The following is a 16,510-nucleotide window of genomic DNA, read 5'->3' as shown; positions in this document are numbered from 1 at the left end:
GTATTGTAGGTCAACTGAGCACTTATAGTTTCATATCCTTATTTTGTCTTCTCTGCCAGCGTGATGTATCTTCAAGAAGATTCTGACCTAGAATCATTCTCATTGTGATAAGCACACCGTAGCAGTTCAGTAAATATTTCATACTGAATTGAATGGATTTCCAAACAAGTATATAGCTCTGGCACTTAAAAGAGCATCTGGGGACTTCTGCTTTGAACATGATGGATTGGACATGGATTAGGGTTGCCAGATAAAATCCAAGAAGACCCATTAAATTTGAATTTCAGGCATACTTATACTATAACTATGGGTCATACATATACTAAACAAGTACTTGCTGTTGATTTGACATTCAGATTTAACTGAGAGTCTTGTTTTATTAAATCTGGCAGCCCTTCCAGGGGTCGGTTTATCCTCCTCCCTTAACAGAAAAAGAAAAAATACACATACGAAACAATGGGTTTTCAGGCATTGGCAAACAGAAGCAGTGCAAGAGAATGATCCCTGGAAGAAGCGAAGAAATGAGACATCTTTCTGCTCCATCTTATTTTCTGGAGAACATTTCCAGGACGCAACACAGAAAGCGGGAACTCAAACAGACCCTGGAAGTCTCCCAAGATGAGAAGACAGAGTTGAGAATTTGGGGAGACCAAGATGGCCAAAATTCACAGGGCAGAGCACCAGATAGGAGACTGCTGAACACTCCCCTTGATTCTTCAGTTACTGATCAGTGCATGTGTGTGAGGGAACTACCCACAGTTAGGGGAATAAAACCACTCGAGAGGAGTGGGGGGAACAACTTAGCTCACGCAGCGCTTAGTACATGCTGTCAACAGGCAGAGCGGGGAAATTGTCAAATTGAGTAAAAAAGCAAGACCAATTATTCGCTACCAATGGGAAGCCCACTTCGAATATAAAATAAATACGTTAAAATATCTGGAAATGAATATACCATTCTGACATGAATCAAAGAAAGCTGAAGTGGATATATAAATATAAAATGAAGTCGACTTCAGAGCAAAAAATATTTATCCCAGATAAAAAAGGTCATTTCATAATCATGAAGGGAAAAATCATCAATTGGGCAAGAGAATCCTAAATGTTTATGCACCTAAACATGAAGCCTCAGAATACATGAAACAAAATGTGACAGAACTGGAGGAAAATGCAGAATTATGGCTGAAGATTTCGACACTCCTCTGATAATAATAACTGAAGAAATAGGCTGAAAATCTGGAGTGAAATACAAGAGTTGAATACCACTATCAACCAACTTTACCTAATTGATATTGACAGAACACTCCTCCCAACAGCTACAGAGAATACATTCTTTTAAGTGAACCCTAAACATTGACCAAGATAGGCCATATTATGTCACTAAAAAAAGAATCAATAAATTTAAAATAACTCAAATTAAAAAAATTCTCTAACCACAATGGAATTAAGTTAAAATAAATAATAAAAAGGTATCTAGGGGCGCCTGGGTGGCGCAGTCGGTTGAGCGTCCGACTTCAGCCAGGTCACGATCTCGTGGCCCGTGAGTTCGAGCCCCGCGTCGGGCTCTGGGCTGATGGCTCAGAGCCTGGAGCCTGCTTCCGATTCTGTGTCTCCCTCTTTCTCTGCCCCTCCCCCATTCGTACTCTCTCTGTCTCAAAATAAATAAACGTTAAAAAAAAAAAATTTAAAAAAAAAAGGTATCTAGAAAAGTCTCCAAATATTTGGAAACTAAATGACACAGATTTAAAGCAAAACAAAACAAATGCATACATCATAGAAGAAATCACAGGGAAATTAGAAAGTATTTTGAACAAAATGACTGAGAATTAAACTATAATATATCAAAGTTTGTGGGATACAGCTAAAGCAATGGGAAAGGGGAAACATATATGTTTATCTTAGAAAAATCAATGACCTAAGCTTCTACCTTAAGACACACGAAAAAGAAAAGCAAATTGAAACCAAAGTTAGCAGAAGGAAATAATAAAGGCAAGAGCAGAAATCAATGAAGCAGAAAGCAGAAAAGCAATATAGAGAATCAATGAAACCTAAAGCTTGTTTTTTCAGATCAATAAAATTGATAAACTTCTAGTCAGATTGTCCTGGAAAAAAGAAAAGATACAAATTACCAATATCGGGATTGAGAGAGGTGACATTACTATAGATCATAATTAAAATAATAAGAAGAGAATATTTTTAACAACTTTATGCCTACAAATATAACAGATGAACAAATTCTTTGAATGATACAAACTAGGTATCCAGAACAGTTTTATGTCTAATACAGAAATTGAGAGAGTAGATCCTAAAAGTCCTCATTGCAAGAAAAAAAAATTGTAACTATTCATGGGGATGAATGTTAACCAAACTTATTGTGATGATCATTTAGCAATATATACAAATATCAAATCATTATGTTGTACACCTGAAACTAATATAATGCTATATGCCAGCTATACCTCAATAAGAAAAAAAGAAATTGAACTTGTGGAGTAAAAATTTTCCACTAAGAAAATTCCAGGGAGACATAGTTTTATTGGTGAATTCTTTCAAATTTTAGTGAGAAATAGGGACACCTGGGTGGTTCAGTTGGTTAAGTATCCAACTTCAGCTCAGGTCATGATCTATGGTTCAAATTTAAGGAAGAAATAATACAAACTCTACATAATCTCTTCTAGAAAATTGAAGAGGAGGAAACACTTCTTAACCTATTCTGAGACCAGTATTACTTTAATAACGAAATAAAACACAGACATTATAAGAAAAGAAAGTTATGGACTAATATCTCATAAAAATAGAGCTGAAAATCCTTGTAAAATAATAGCAAATTAAATCTGGCAATATATACAAAGGAATATACATCACAACAAAATGGGGTTTATTCCAAGAATCTGAGACTAGTTTAACATTTGAAAACGAATGTAATTCATCAGATTACCAGACTAAACAAGAAAAAAAACATATGGCCATATCAACAGATGCAAAAAAATCCCTCTATTTCCACATTCATTCATGATAAAAATTATCAGAAGAAAAAAACAAAAACAAAAACAAAAACAAGGAATAGAAGTGAACTCCTTAACCTTATACCCTTAATATATTAAAGGGTATATTTGAAAAACTTACAGTTAACATACTTAATGGTAAGAGACTGAATGCCTTCCTCCAAAGATCAAGAACAAGTCAAAGATGTCTTCTCTCATCACTCCTATTTGACAATGCACTGGAAGAACTAGATAAGGTAATAAGACAAGAAAAAGAAATAAAGGACATACAGATTACAAAGGGGAAAAAAACAGTCTTTATTCACAGATAATGTGATTGTGTATGCTGACAATTCCAAAGAATCTACAAAAACATTCTGTAACTAATAGAGGAGTTTAGCAAGGTCACAGGATACACTGTCAGTATACAAAAATTACTTGCAATGAACAACTGGAATTTGAAATTTTATTTTTTTTTTAATTTTTTTTTTAATTTTTTTCAACGTTTATTTATTTTTGGGACAGAGAGAGACAGAGCATGAACGGGGGAGGGGCAGAGAGAGAGGGAGACACAGAATCGGAAACAGGCTCCAGGCTCTGAGCCATCAGCCCAGAGCCCGACGCAGGGCTCGAACTCACGGACCGCGAGATCGTGACCTGGCCGAAGTCGGACGCTTAACCAACTGCGCCACCCAGGCGCCCCTGGAATTTGAAATTTTAAAAGCCATAAAAAGTAATTGGATATAAATCTAACAAAAACTGTTTAGGATTTTTATACAAAACATTAATGAAAGAAACCAAATAAGACTTATGTAAATGGAAAGATATACCACACCTCTTTTTAATACTCCTTTCTTTCTTTCATTTCCTTCAATATGACCACAGTAAAAACCATACCAGTCATTCTTGAAGACTGAGGAGGGAGGAGGAGGTATGCAACAAAGACAGAACATAATTTGATATAAATCATTAGACATGTCATTAGATTCCACCAGCAGAAATTTTATACTGAGCCCCTTCATTCTTTGCAAGTTTTGTGCCATGTTTTCTTCTCTCTCCCACTCTCTCCTCCTCTTTAGCTCCCTTTGTATCTTTTTCTTTTCCTTCCTTTCTTCTTTTCTCTGCTATCTGCTCCACATTCCCAGTTTCTATTTGTCTTTAAATAGAACATATTTAGCTGTCTTTTTCACTTTTTCTTACTATCTCAAGCAGCTTAACCAAATTCTTTTCCTAAGCAAAGATAGTCCTCTCCCTAAAATATTTGAGAGAGATATGGAAAGATAACCTCCTCTACCCTCTTCAACTTGGTGTTTAGACAGAATTGATGTACATCAAATCATCATATAAACTTTATATAACCATTTATAAACCTATAAATGTGAGATAGTATTATAACTATCAAGGGTAGTGACAACCTTAGTGAGAATGAAGTGCCTGGACAAGGCAAGTCTTCTGAAAAAGCCCTCCTCAGGACCGACGAAGGTAAACGGGCACTCCTTCAGCCCTCTGTCAGTTCAGTAAATATTTCTTAAATAGCTGCTCTATGCCAGGCACTGTAATACAAAGAAAAATTACATTTAGGTCTGATGCTCTAAATATTCAACTCTGAGAGAGACCAACACATGAAAAATACATTAAATGGAATAGGGCAGTTAAGGGTTATTTAACTGACCAGAAACATGGAATTTTTTTTTGGAAGAGTCTATACTTCAATTATCCTAGCCTTCTGTTGGACCTCATTTTCTAATTTGTGACTCAGCAGAAACAGTCACCTTATGTACAATAGAAACAAGATGTTATAGAGCCACATAATTTGCTAAACGATTTGGAACTCTGTTGGCAATGTGCCCACCATCCTGACACACCCAGGACTTTTAAATGCATGGCTAACTGTCCATATGTTCCCAGGGAAAGCTGGAAAATCAGAGAATATGCCTCATCTTTAATTAATAGCCTTTACAATGAGCCTCTCTATTTTGGAACTTGTGTTTGGATCCTTCAACTAACTTCCTCAATAGGTTTCTGAGAAATTTATTACTTTTCTTGTACGAGCAGATAAGATTTTTAGCAAAGACAAATGGTCACAAATGTTTCTGGAGCCAGAGAGTCCTAAGTTTGACTCCAGAACCCGCACCTTACCATCTGATTACCATTGACCAGGTCCTTGAGCCTCATTAAGCCTAATTTCTTTGTCAATTGGAAATAAGAATGATACTTACTACTATGGGGCATTTGACAATTGGGTAAATTATGCATGTAAATCTCAGCACTTTGTCTTGCATGGAGTTATAGCTGAAAAAGTCCTATTATTATTGGAAAGAATGTTGTCCTTTATAAATTGTAATGCTCCTGAGATGGCAGTAGAGGGAGCACAGTCATTGGAAACTGGACTTGAGCAAACTAAGAAGATAGGTATTTAAAGTCTTTTGTATGAGAGACGTTGTCCCTATTCTGATGGAGCTTGAGGAAACTGCATACAGATGAGCTGGTAAGATACACACCAGACTGCCTTGTCCCAGTTATCTTTGCTGTGCCACTCATTTGAAGACTCAGTATGTCCTGTATGCCCATGTGCCCTCTCTCCAACATCAAACTCTAACTCACACTGGTTTTCCTAGGACATGTTAGAGAAGCTTGGGCAGGACAGGGAAGGTGCTTCCACAAAAATGAAAACCAACAAATGTTTTATTCTTTGTACAAAAATTGGGAGAAGGTGGATCTGGGTTATAACTTGCAGCAGGGACAGTGATATCCCCTTCTCTTCTCTTGCTAACTCCTAAACAAGCAGCTCTACTTAGACATGGTAGAAAAAGCAGTCAAGAAGAACTGGCTGAATTCTCTCTGACTCTGATACACGCATGTGAACCTGCCCACCTCACCTGATCTCTCTTCATCTCCATTTGAAACCCCATCTATACAGTAGGAGAGAAGGGAAGGAGGAGGCTTAACCTAATAACTTTCGAAGTTCCTCACAACTTGGTTATTATTATTCTATTAATAGTAGCTATTGTTGAGTGTTTTCTCTCATCTCATTCCTTCTATTAGATCTTTGAATCTTCCCAGCAATTCCATGTGGGATGTAATATCCCCATTTTTACAGAGAGTTTGGGGCTCAGAGACATTAGGTAGCTGATCTGACTTTGTACAGCTCGGAAGTGGCACAATCAGAACTAGAATCTATTTTTCTGCAAGTGTATAATCTGATATCTCCCTGTTAAGATGGGGCAAGAAAAAAATTAGAAGTGGGGCTTCTAAGTAGGACAATTGAGGCATCAATTATATGGGGGAGTGGAATCTGTGGTGGCCTTTGAGTTTGGTAAACTAGGGATTTCACTTTAGGGTGCTTTTGTTTGGTTTTCTTTCTCTTCCCCGGCTCTCTGGGAATGATGAAGCCAGGGTAGATGTAGGGCCAAAATACTGTGACGTGGCTATTTAGACTTGATTCTAAGAAAGAAGTAGACATCAAGAATCTGTTCTCAGAAGCCTGGCTCAGTTCATGAAACAGGAAGGCAGACAGAGGTTTAAGGCAGATGCTTTAACCAAGAAATAAAGCGTTCATTTGGGCAGATTCCCTCATAATATACTACTGGGTAAACTGACTATGGTAGATAGGATACGGTGGGCAGAGGAGAGGTTTCAAAAATGTTGTCTTGTGGACTCCCGGGCGTAGGTCCTAAGACTTTTTTTTTTAAAGAAATCTGAAAATAAAACTTTTTATAACAATAATGTTTTACTTTTTCACTCTGTTGACATTGGCACTAATGGTACCAAAGCAATGGTGGGTAATGCCAGTGCCTTAGCATGAACCAAGGCAGTGATGCCGTATTATTCTAGAAGTCATTGTACTCTTTAGCACCAAACACTTAAAAATGTTTAAATACCAGTTTGACTTAATAATGTTCTCAGTGAAGTGGGAAAATTAATTTTATTAAATTTTAAATTAATGTCTCCTTAATATTCTGTCACAGAATGAGAAGTACACATGTTAAGGCATGATGATCGTCTCAAGGAAAAGCACTTGTATGATTGTCATAGAACATCATTTCTACTTGGAAGAATGACTTGACAAGTGGTTGTTCAAACTAGGGTATTTGGAAGACGTTATCCTGAAAATGAACAAAGTGTGACCGTCATTTCAGGGAAAACAATTGGCAATGTCTGTTTCCAATAATAAAATTAGAGTTCTCAAGCAAAAACTAGAATTTGGAAAACTTGTATCCTTGCTATGAACCTTACAACTTCCAAATACTTAAAAATGCCTTTCCAGGGGCACCTGGGTGGCTCAGTCGGTTGAGCACCCGACTTAGCTCAGGTCACGATCCCACAGTTTACGGGTTCGGAGCCTGTAACCTGCTTTGGATTCTGTGTCTCCCTCTCTCTCTCTCTGCCCTTCCCCTACTTGTGCATGCACAGGCGCCTGCTTTCTCTCTCTCCCTCAAAAATAAATAATACTTTTCTAATGAGATCAGTGGTGGTATTAGCTAATATGATTTTGATTTGTACGATGAAGTGTGTCAGCATTTACAGGATGTGTAATTTAGTGGACTCATGTTTTCCAAATAACTAATGTGTGATATTACAAAATCATGTGTGAGTAAAGTTCTATTTGAACTAGAAGATATATTAACAGATTTTCACGTAACAGTATATGTAAAGTTGGTTGATAGAGTTTCACATCCCACAGGGCAACCAATCCTTAAAAAATTACCACTTGTTGAGTTTTGTGGCATCAAAGAAGGATATCCACCTTATCTGAAAAGGCTATTAAAATGCTCTTCCTTTTCCAATTACATAACTGTGCGAGTCCAGTTTTTCTTCAAATACATCAACCAAAACAATATCTTGCAAAAGATAAAATGCAAAAGCAGATATAAGAATCCAGTCTTTTCTCAAGCCGTACATTACAGATTTTCAAAATGTAAATCAATGCCACTCGTTCTCACTATTTTTTTTAAAGATTTTATTTTTTTTTAAATATTTTTAAATGTTTATTTTATTTTGAGAGAGAGAGACAGAACAAGCAGGGGAAAGGCCGACAGAGGGGGACAGAGGATCCGAAGCAGGCTCTGAGCTGACAGCAGTGAGCCAGATGTAGGGCTCGAACTCATGAACTGTGAAATCATGACCTGAGTTGAAGTCAGATGCTCAATGACTGAACCACCCAGGGATCCCTTAAAGATTTAATTTTAAGTAATCTCTACACCGAACATGGGGCTCAAACACACAACCCCGAGATCAACAAATTGCATGCTCCACTGACCGAGCCAGCCAGGTGCCCCCTCACTAATTTTTTTTTATATTGGAAATATACTTGTTTTTAATTTTAAAAACGTTTAACACAGGGGCCTGGGTGGCTCAGTCAGTTAAGAGTCTGACTCTTGTTTTCGGCTCAGGTCATGGTCTCATGGTTCATGGGATGGAGACACACATCTGGCTCTGCGCTGACTGCATAGAGCCTGTTTGGGATTCTCTCTCTCCCTCTTTCTCTGCCCTTCCCCCAATCTAAATAAATAAATAAATAAATAAATACATAAATAAATAAATATTTTAAAAAGTTTAACACATAATGGGTTTATGATTATAATTTCCCACAAATAAACATTTTAATTTTATTCTCAGGTTAAATTTTAATACAGTAAATAGGAATTTAATACATAATAATAACACCGAAATTCTTTGGAGTTGTCAACAATTTTAAGAGGATAAATGTGTCATAAGATCAGTTTGAAAGCTGCTGAGGGAGTCCTGGAGTGAGGTCCTTAAAAGGAAGAAGAGAACAAAGTCTGCTTTGTATAGCAGGCACTCAACAGTTGAATAAAGACACACAAAACCAGTATGACTAACAGTAAAAGGCAGGAAGTGAAAAGTGTTAAATGAGTGGTCTAGATCTGTGCTGTCCAATAGGGTAGCCGCTAGCCACATGAGGCTATCCAAATGGAGACTAGCACTTGAAGTGTGCCTTGTCCAAATGGAGATTTCCTGAAAATGTCAATTGCACACCAGACTTTGGAGATTTAGTATGAAATAAGGAATGCAAAGTATCTCATTAATATTTTTATATTGAAAAATGTTAATATTCTGTATTATTGGATTATTTAGATGATTGAAATTAATTTTGTCTGTCCCTTTTACCTTTTTCAATGTGGCTACTAGAAAATTTAAACACGTGGCTTGCATTTCATTTTTTTCTTGGAAAGTGCTAGTTTGTATGAGAAGTGTGATGAGAATTCAGAGCAAGGGAAAATTGCTGTGAGATGGGGTCAACAGTGAAATCTTTACCAGGGACAGGATCTTAAAAAAAAAAAAAAAAAAAAAAGGACAAACCAAAAAACAGACTCTCAACTATAGACAATAAGCTGATGGTTCCCAGAGGGAAAGTGGGTGGGGGGATGGGTGAATAGGTAAAGGGGTTGGAAGCACACTTACCTTGATGAGCACTGAGTAATATATGGACTCACCGAATTGCTTTATGGAACACCTGAAACTAATATAACACTGTATGTTAATTACACTGGAATTAAAATTAAATGTTTAAAAATTTACACAAATTGGGGGAGGAAGCTGCCATTGAAGGGAGAATCAACACTGAATCAATACAGAAATAGGAGAGGTTAATCTAGGGAGCAGAACAGACTAGTCTGCCTCAGATCTCAGGCTTCTGGGTAGGGAGTAGGGGGAGGAGGAGGGGGAGGGGAGTTTCCGGATAGGTTGGGACCAAACTGTACAGCACTTCGAGTACCAAGAATTTGGACTTTTTCCTAAAGGCAGTGACTGCTTCCCCAGAGCAAACCAGACTTTGCTCCTTAGCTTATTGGAATACCCTCAATTAGGCACTTTCTTCGGGTGCAGACAGAGTAGTAGAAGCTCCCAGAAACTGCCCAGGAAGCAAGCAGCCAAGACCAGGCCTACCTGATCAGAGTAGAGTGATGTAGAGAGTATGACTTTGGAGTTGACTGACTTTTTGTGTATGAGGGAGGGAGAGGGGCAGTGAATTTAAAGCACCTGATAATGTCACCTGGGAGAGGAGCATCCGGGGCAGTGCACATGTGTGATGGCTGGTCCAAGAGTGAGGAAGCAGGCCTTTTACTTTGGTGTATTGCTGTAGGCTCAGGCGTAAGCAAACCGAGTCATTCTTTCTGCCTTGTTCGGTCTATCTTCCTTTATTTCTGTCTTTATTTGCCTGAACGTTCATAGAACTCGTGTGTGCTGAGGGTTAACATCTAGCCTGGAGAAGATGAAATAAAAAGACCACCAAGGAGGGAATGGAACCCCTGGCCTCTTATCCAGGCTCATTGAATAGCTCCTGTCACCTCTCTGGGCCTCAGTCTCTCCAGATATGAAAGAGGTGTTAGAATCAGATGAGACCAAAGCTCCCTCCAGCTCTGTGATTCTAGAATAGGCCCATGTCACAAAGGGAGAAAAGCATACCACGGTGACCAGGAACAGGGCTACCTGGCAAGTGGGAAGGAGAATCCTGGACTAGTGAGGGTGGGCGTGAGTGGCCCACACAGGAGCTGGCCCAAACCTTTGGGTGAGGTTGTCTTCTTCCTAGTGAGCAGACCCTGCTGGAATTGGAGGAGCACAGTGAAGTCTAGGAGTTTGATATTTCAGTCCTGGCACCCCTTCCATCCCAGGGGCTGGCTCACCAGGGTGAGTGTGGAGCCTCAAAGGAGGAAGCCAGGAAGCCAGGAATTTAGCTCCAGACAAGTCTGCAGGGGGTCTCAGATGTATGGGACCCCCCTGAGGAAAATGAATGCGCGTAACTCCACCTACTCACTCACCTCGCGACACCCTCAGACCACCTGCAGTCGCAGGAATGATGGCGGCCGGGGGGGGGGGGCGGAGATAAAGAGAGGGCGCCCTACAGAGGGGCTCCAGCCTGATTGTTTCTGTTCTTTAGCATTTCTAGAATAGAGAGTGGGTGGGAACCGACTCAAGTAAAGTCCCAGAGACTCTACCACTGACGCACAGGAAAGCCTCAAGTGGGAGGAGAAATGCAAATCCCCTACTGACAATGGCGTCAGCGGCTTTGTCCCGGGGACTGTGAGGGGCGATTCCGACTTTGGACTTTGGCACCGCCTGGGACCTGGGCTGAGGGAGCCAGGTAAGTAGGCAGATCACACCTTGGAGTTGCCTCTCCGGAGGAGCGCGGGTCAGGAAATGCTTATGCAGAATGCCGCCGAGGCTGTGCACTTGGTGGTGTGACAGTTCACTTCACTTTAACTGGTGTGAGGATGGGTTCTTCTGAACAGCGTCCGACTCCATGAGGCAAAGATGCGCTCCCGCGCAGGTCTGTGCGTGAGACTCGGGAGCTCAGCCCGCACATCTGCACGGCGGGAGGGACCGTGGTGGCTGATGCGGAGGTGTGTCCTCGCGGAGTGCTGAAAGTGAGCCCCCCCTTCTCTTTCTTAACCAGCTTCTCTGAGCTATAATGTCTGACATTAGACTGAGTACACGGGTTTCAGAGAAAAGTCTGGAGCTAGGCTGGACAGTGGCTGTGGCTTTGATGAGAGGGGGTATTTTCGGACATGTCATCTCCTTTGCAAGCTATGTGTCACGGAGCCAGCGTGGCACTATTAGCCCCCAGACAGCGCGACAAAATGCCCCTTTATCTAGGGCCAGACATTCAAGAGAATCGAGAGGCGTTCAGTTTTCAAAAGAAATGTTCTATAGTTTTCTTGTGATGGGAGACTTAGCGCTTAGAGAGTGAAAGCAAAGGAGGGAAGGATGAGTAAAGGCATTTCTAGAGGCTGCAACAGAGAAGAGGGTCCTCGGACCACACACCTTATCCTTCCCTTCTTCAGCCCTTCAGGTTCAGCTGAACCCTTAAGTTCAGCTCTCAGGAAGGTGGACCCCGGTCCTAGGAGTAATTTTTCTGACTTTGGGGTCAGTTCAGTCCAGTTAATTCTTAGTTAGAAAACAGATTGTAATGGCATTTTCAGCTCATGTGCTCTCACCATTAACTAGAATAAAACAGGGATGGAGCAGGGCAATGGCACTGTGGCATGGGAACAAACATCCCAGTTTTGTCTTTTTTTTTTCTTTTTTTTTTTAATTTTTTTAACGTTTATTTATTTTTGAGACAGAGAGAGACAGAGCATGAACAGGGGAGGGGCAGAGAGAGAGGGAGACACAGAATCTGAAATGGGCTCCAGGCTCTGAGCTGTCAGCACAGAGCCTGATGCGGGGCTCGAACTCACGGACCGTGAGATCGTGACCTGGCTGAAGTCGGACGCTTAACCGACTGAGCCACCCAGGCGCCCCACAAACATCCCAGTTTTGTGTGGTGTGTGTATATATGCCCAGCATCTGCAAAGACAACCTCAGATCCGTCCTTAGGAGCTGTGCATCTTAGGCAGGGGTCATTTTGCCTACTTGTTCCTCAGACGTTTGTCATTTTTAAAGTTGGGGTCAAACTTACTATCCACCTGCCCTATTCATAACAAAATCAAGATTGCCACTCACTCTGCATTTAACAAGCACTTACTGAGCCCCCACGACGTGCCTACAATTGTGCGTGTAAAGGTCTTCAAGACACAAAGTGATATGAAAATAAAACATTATTTCTTTTGCCAGTTTCTTTTAGAAAAACATTCTTCTATACATTTAGATCAGGGAATCTGAATTTGAATTGTTCCATTTGAAACCTGAGGAATATGTGTGTGAAATACATGAAATTTATTATCGTGACCTTCTGTGAGCAAAAGGAAAACTTACCTACAAGATAGGCCGAAATATTATGGTGGTTAATCATGTAAAAGTTTTGTCCTTTGATCTAAAATTGCCGATAAAACAATCAGAACTTTTGACTTTGGAACAAGTAAAGTACTATAACTTCAAGAAGTCATATTAATCTCCCTGAGTTAGGAAATGTCTAAAGCTTCTAAACTGGCCAGCGTAGGATAACATAGGAAAACATACTTTTGTTTTGTGACGGGCTGCCACATACATCTCAAGTGTGGTTTCTTCCTCCTTAAGTAACCTGAGGGTTTAACCACTGTCAGTTGTACATCAGGGATGAATTAAAAGTAGACCTTAAAAGCTCTGCCCATTCATAGTGTATCATCAAACAGAGAAATATAAATATGCATTGGTTCACAGATATTTTGAACTGGAAGAATTAGAGCCCATGAAAATGCATACATGAAGCTCTTCATAAAAGCTAAGACCAAATTTGATCAGAAGTCTGGGAATAGGAAGCTGACTCTGGAAGCCAGACAAATCTGAAATAAAAGAAAAAGGACTGGGCAGTTCGACACGCAGGAAGCTTTTATTGGGTACTCCTCATATGGAAAGCCCTAAGAAGGTCTTTGAAGGTGCAGTTAAGTATGTTATTTGCTTCAGGCTGCTCAAAGTCAAGAGTGCAGAGGGAGCAAGTGAGCTTGCTGAGAACACAGATTTGCAGGACAGAATGGGGGTAAGGTGAGGAGTGTTGACAGGGAATGAAATCTTTCTGGAGAAAGTTCTGGAGTTCCTGTTAGAGCAAAGCAGGACATGGTTTGGGAAAAGAGAAAGAATCATGTTCCGTGCATTAGGGATGACTTGGGAAAAAGCTGAGAATTGCTTTTATCTTTGGATTGAAAGCATTTTCTCTTTGCTGTTTTCTTAAATAAGGTGACTATGAAAGAAAATTTTTTCACCAGTTACTTAACTAATGGACAACATCGTCTTTGTCTGAAATCTAAGGGGAAAAAAAACACATGTACCACAGTTACTAACATTTGTAAACTTTAATTTTACCCTTCATTTATAGCATGTCTCAGTGGAATCAAGTCCAACAATTAGAAATCAAATTTTTGGAGCAAGTAGATCAATTCTACGATGACAATTTTCCTATGGAAATTCGACATCTGTTGGCTCAGTGGATTGAAAATCAAGACTGGTAGGACCAAACATTATTGTATTTTCCCTAGAGGTTGATATACAAATGCCTTATGCTCTATCCATGTGGATTTATTCTATGATCTTTTTTTGACTGGGTAGATGCATATTTTTCATCAAGGATTTGGAAAGCTTCCTCTGAGGAAGAAAATCATCATCTTTTCTGGTTTCATCTGTTGTAGATGAAAATTTAATGCTTCTAGAGCGTTGGGTTTTTTGGTAAGCCCAATCCCAGTAATTCCTAACTATTAAACAGCCAAGGAATAAAACTATTGTTTACATCAATTTTCAACACAGAACCCATGTAAATAATTATTTTTATTATGTTTTACAGTCATTCTTTAAAGCTCTGTTTACCTTGTACAGTTAATTTTTTTTTTTGCTTTGAATAGTTCTCTTTTTTATTGTGAGAAAATATACATGACATTTACCATTTTAACCATTTGTAGGTACACAATTTAGTGGCATTCGGTGCACTTATGTGGCTGTACAACTATCACCACCATCCATCTCCAGAACTTTTTCATCTTCCCTAACTGAAACTCTGTCCTCATTAAACAACTTCATTCTCTGTAGCCCAGACTTGTCAACCACCATTCTATTTTCTGTCTCTCTGAATATACTACTCTAGGTACTTTATGTAAGTGTAATTGCACAATATTTGTCCTTTCGTGGCTGATGTATGTTATGTCACATGTTTTTTCAAGGTTCATTCATGTAGCATATATCAGAATTTCCTTCTCTTTTTAAGGCTGAATAACATTCTATTGTATATATAAGCCACATTTTGTTGGGTTATTCATCTGTCAACCAACATTTGAGCTGTTTCTACCTTTTGGCTATTGTGGCTAACTAAAGCTGATGCAAACACTGATGTACAAATATCCGTTCAAATTCCTGCTTTCAATTCTTTTGGGTATCTACCCAGAAGCGGAATTGCTGTATGTAATTTATGCTTATGTTTTGAAAAATCTCCATCCTGTTTTCCATTTCCACCAGCAATGTGCAAGGGCCCCAGTTTCTCCACATCCCCACCAACACTTGTTATTTTGGGTTTTCAATAATAGCCATCCATTTAATAGGTATGAAATGGTAGCTCACATTTTGATTTGCATCTCCCAATGATTAGTGATGTTGAGTATACTTGGATGTGTAAAATTTAAGTTTCAAAAGCTTTTAAATGCTTATCACTGTGGAATACATTTATCTCTCTTTAAAACTAGTATGGTAAAGAAGTAGACATTTTACTGGACGTTGTTTCCTGCTGACTAATAACACTTTTGTTTTTTAGGGAGGCGGCTTCCAACAATGAAACCATGGCAACAATTCTTCTTCAAAACTTGTTAATACAACTGGATGAACAGTTAGGTCGCGTTTCCAAAGAGAAAAATCTGCTCTTGATACACAATCTAAAAAGAATTAGGAAAGTCCTCCAGGTGAGAATGCATTCTACTTTTTCAAAAATATTTGGATTTTTGTGTCTTAAATTCAGCTAAAAAAATATATGTACCCTTATAATATTATTTTCAATTCATATTTAAGAAGGAAAATTTGAATTCTCTTACCATTTTACATTTTAACTTATGTGTGTTTTTCATGAAATTCTGAATCTGAAATACACTATAAGTGGGAGGGTGTGTGTGATTCGCATGTGACTATTTACTAGTTATGTTCAAATTTGACACTCCCCGGAACAAGGATTTGAAAGACAATAGGTTCATGGCTCTCCACCAGGCCTCCCTTGCCTTTCTCTCTTATGTAACAATTTAGTTAGTATTGTTCTCATGTATGGATAGAGGTATCGTGGTTGTATGTATCTTTTCAGATTTGGTTCAAATCTCACCTCCTCCAAAAGCATTCCTTGGTACTCTCTAGCCCCTATCTCTGGCTTTCTAGCCTCTAGGTCTCCAAAGGCTCACCCAGGCAAATATGTGTTTGTCTTCTCCCCAAAACTGTGGAGTTTAGCATTCACCTTTGAATTCTCAGTGCCCATCACAAGACTGGATATATAGCAGGTGTGTACTATTTGTTGATTAAAGGTATGAATGAATGAAGGGAGTGAAACAGGGATCTAAAGAATTAAAGGCAGGCTAATACTGAGTTAAACCCAGAGGTGCTAACACACATAACAAACTCTTAATGTGAACTGCTGTAATATTTCCTGAGTGTCTATACAATGTATTAAACAACATGAAAAATGCATGTGCCGTTTTTCAGTGAGGCATTCTTAAAATCCCAAGGTTCCGATGAATACGTTTTTAGAAAATTTCATCTAGGCTATAAGAAAAATGTGCTGGAAGTTATTAACGCTTGTGGGAAGGGCATATACATTGGTTTTCCTATTGTTTGGATTGCACTGAGCCATTTTTGCCCTTGTAATGCCCTACAAATTTGCAAGACACTCGGCCTAGGTAGGAAAATAGCTTGTTGCCAACAAAACAGGATTTCCCACAGCATAAAGCAAACAATCTCTTACAGAGATAAGACATTTTACCTTGGCTTCATTAGCTTAGTGCTGTAATCAATAAGCCTAAAACAGAGGTGGGCATACCGTTACCCACAAGTCAAATGTGGTCACTGCTTCTTTGGAGAGCCCATGACTAAGAATGGTTGTTACATTTTTAAGTGGTTGACAAAGAATTAAAAAT

At 39.2% G+C, this 16,510-nt stretch overlaps 1 protein-coding gene and 1 long non-coding RNA gene across 9 annotated transcripts in view; one reads left to right on the top strand and one right to left on the bottom strand.

The window, feature by feature from the left end:
- LOC109496892 overlaps positions 1-10,418 on the bottom strand; it is a 31,573-nt gene extending 21,155 nt beyond the window's left edge. The window contains exons 1-4 of the long non-coding RNA XR_002744893.2: positions 9,984-10,418; positions 9,408-9,465; positions 4,397-4,534; positions 3,135-3,229 (exon numbers count right to left, since the gene is read on the bottom strand). This is a non-coding gene — a long non-coding RNA (uncharacterized LOC109496892). The remainder of the gene's footprint in view (positions 1-3,134; positions 3,230-4,396; positions 4,535-9,407; positions 9,466-9,983) is intronic.
- STAT4 (signal transducer and activator of transcription 4) overlaps positions 1-16,510 on the top strand; it is a 116,034-nt gene that overhangs the window by 12,724 nt on the left and 86,800 nt on the right. For 6 of the 8 annotated variants that reach the window (XM_023259573.2, XM_023259572.2, XM_023259571.2 and 3 more), the window contains 2 exons: positions 13,735-13,863; positions 15,154-15,298. In XM_023259573.2, coding sequence (XP_023115341.1) covers positions 13,736-13,863; positions 15,154-15,298 — 273 coding nt within the window. In that variant the 5' untranslated portion in view covers position 13,735. Of the gene's footprint in view, positions 1-10,484; positions 10,632-10,881; positions 11,086-13,734; positions 13,864-15,153; positions 15,299-16,510 lie in introns of those variants that run through there. The other 2 variants (XM_023259575.2, XM_023259576.2) reach the window with 2 other exon arrangements.

This window comes from Felis catus, chromosome C1, assembly GCF_018350175.1.
Source record: "Felis catus isolate Fca126 chromosome C1, F.catus_Fca126_mat1.0, whole genome shotgun sequence".
Classification (NCBI taxonomy): Eukaryota; Metazoa; Chordata; class Mammalia; order Carnivora; family Felidae; genus Felis; species Felis catus.
Note: the sequence above shows the minus strand (reverse complement) of the source record. Positions and strands in the feature narration are given on the sequence as shown.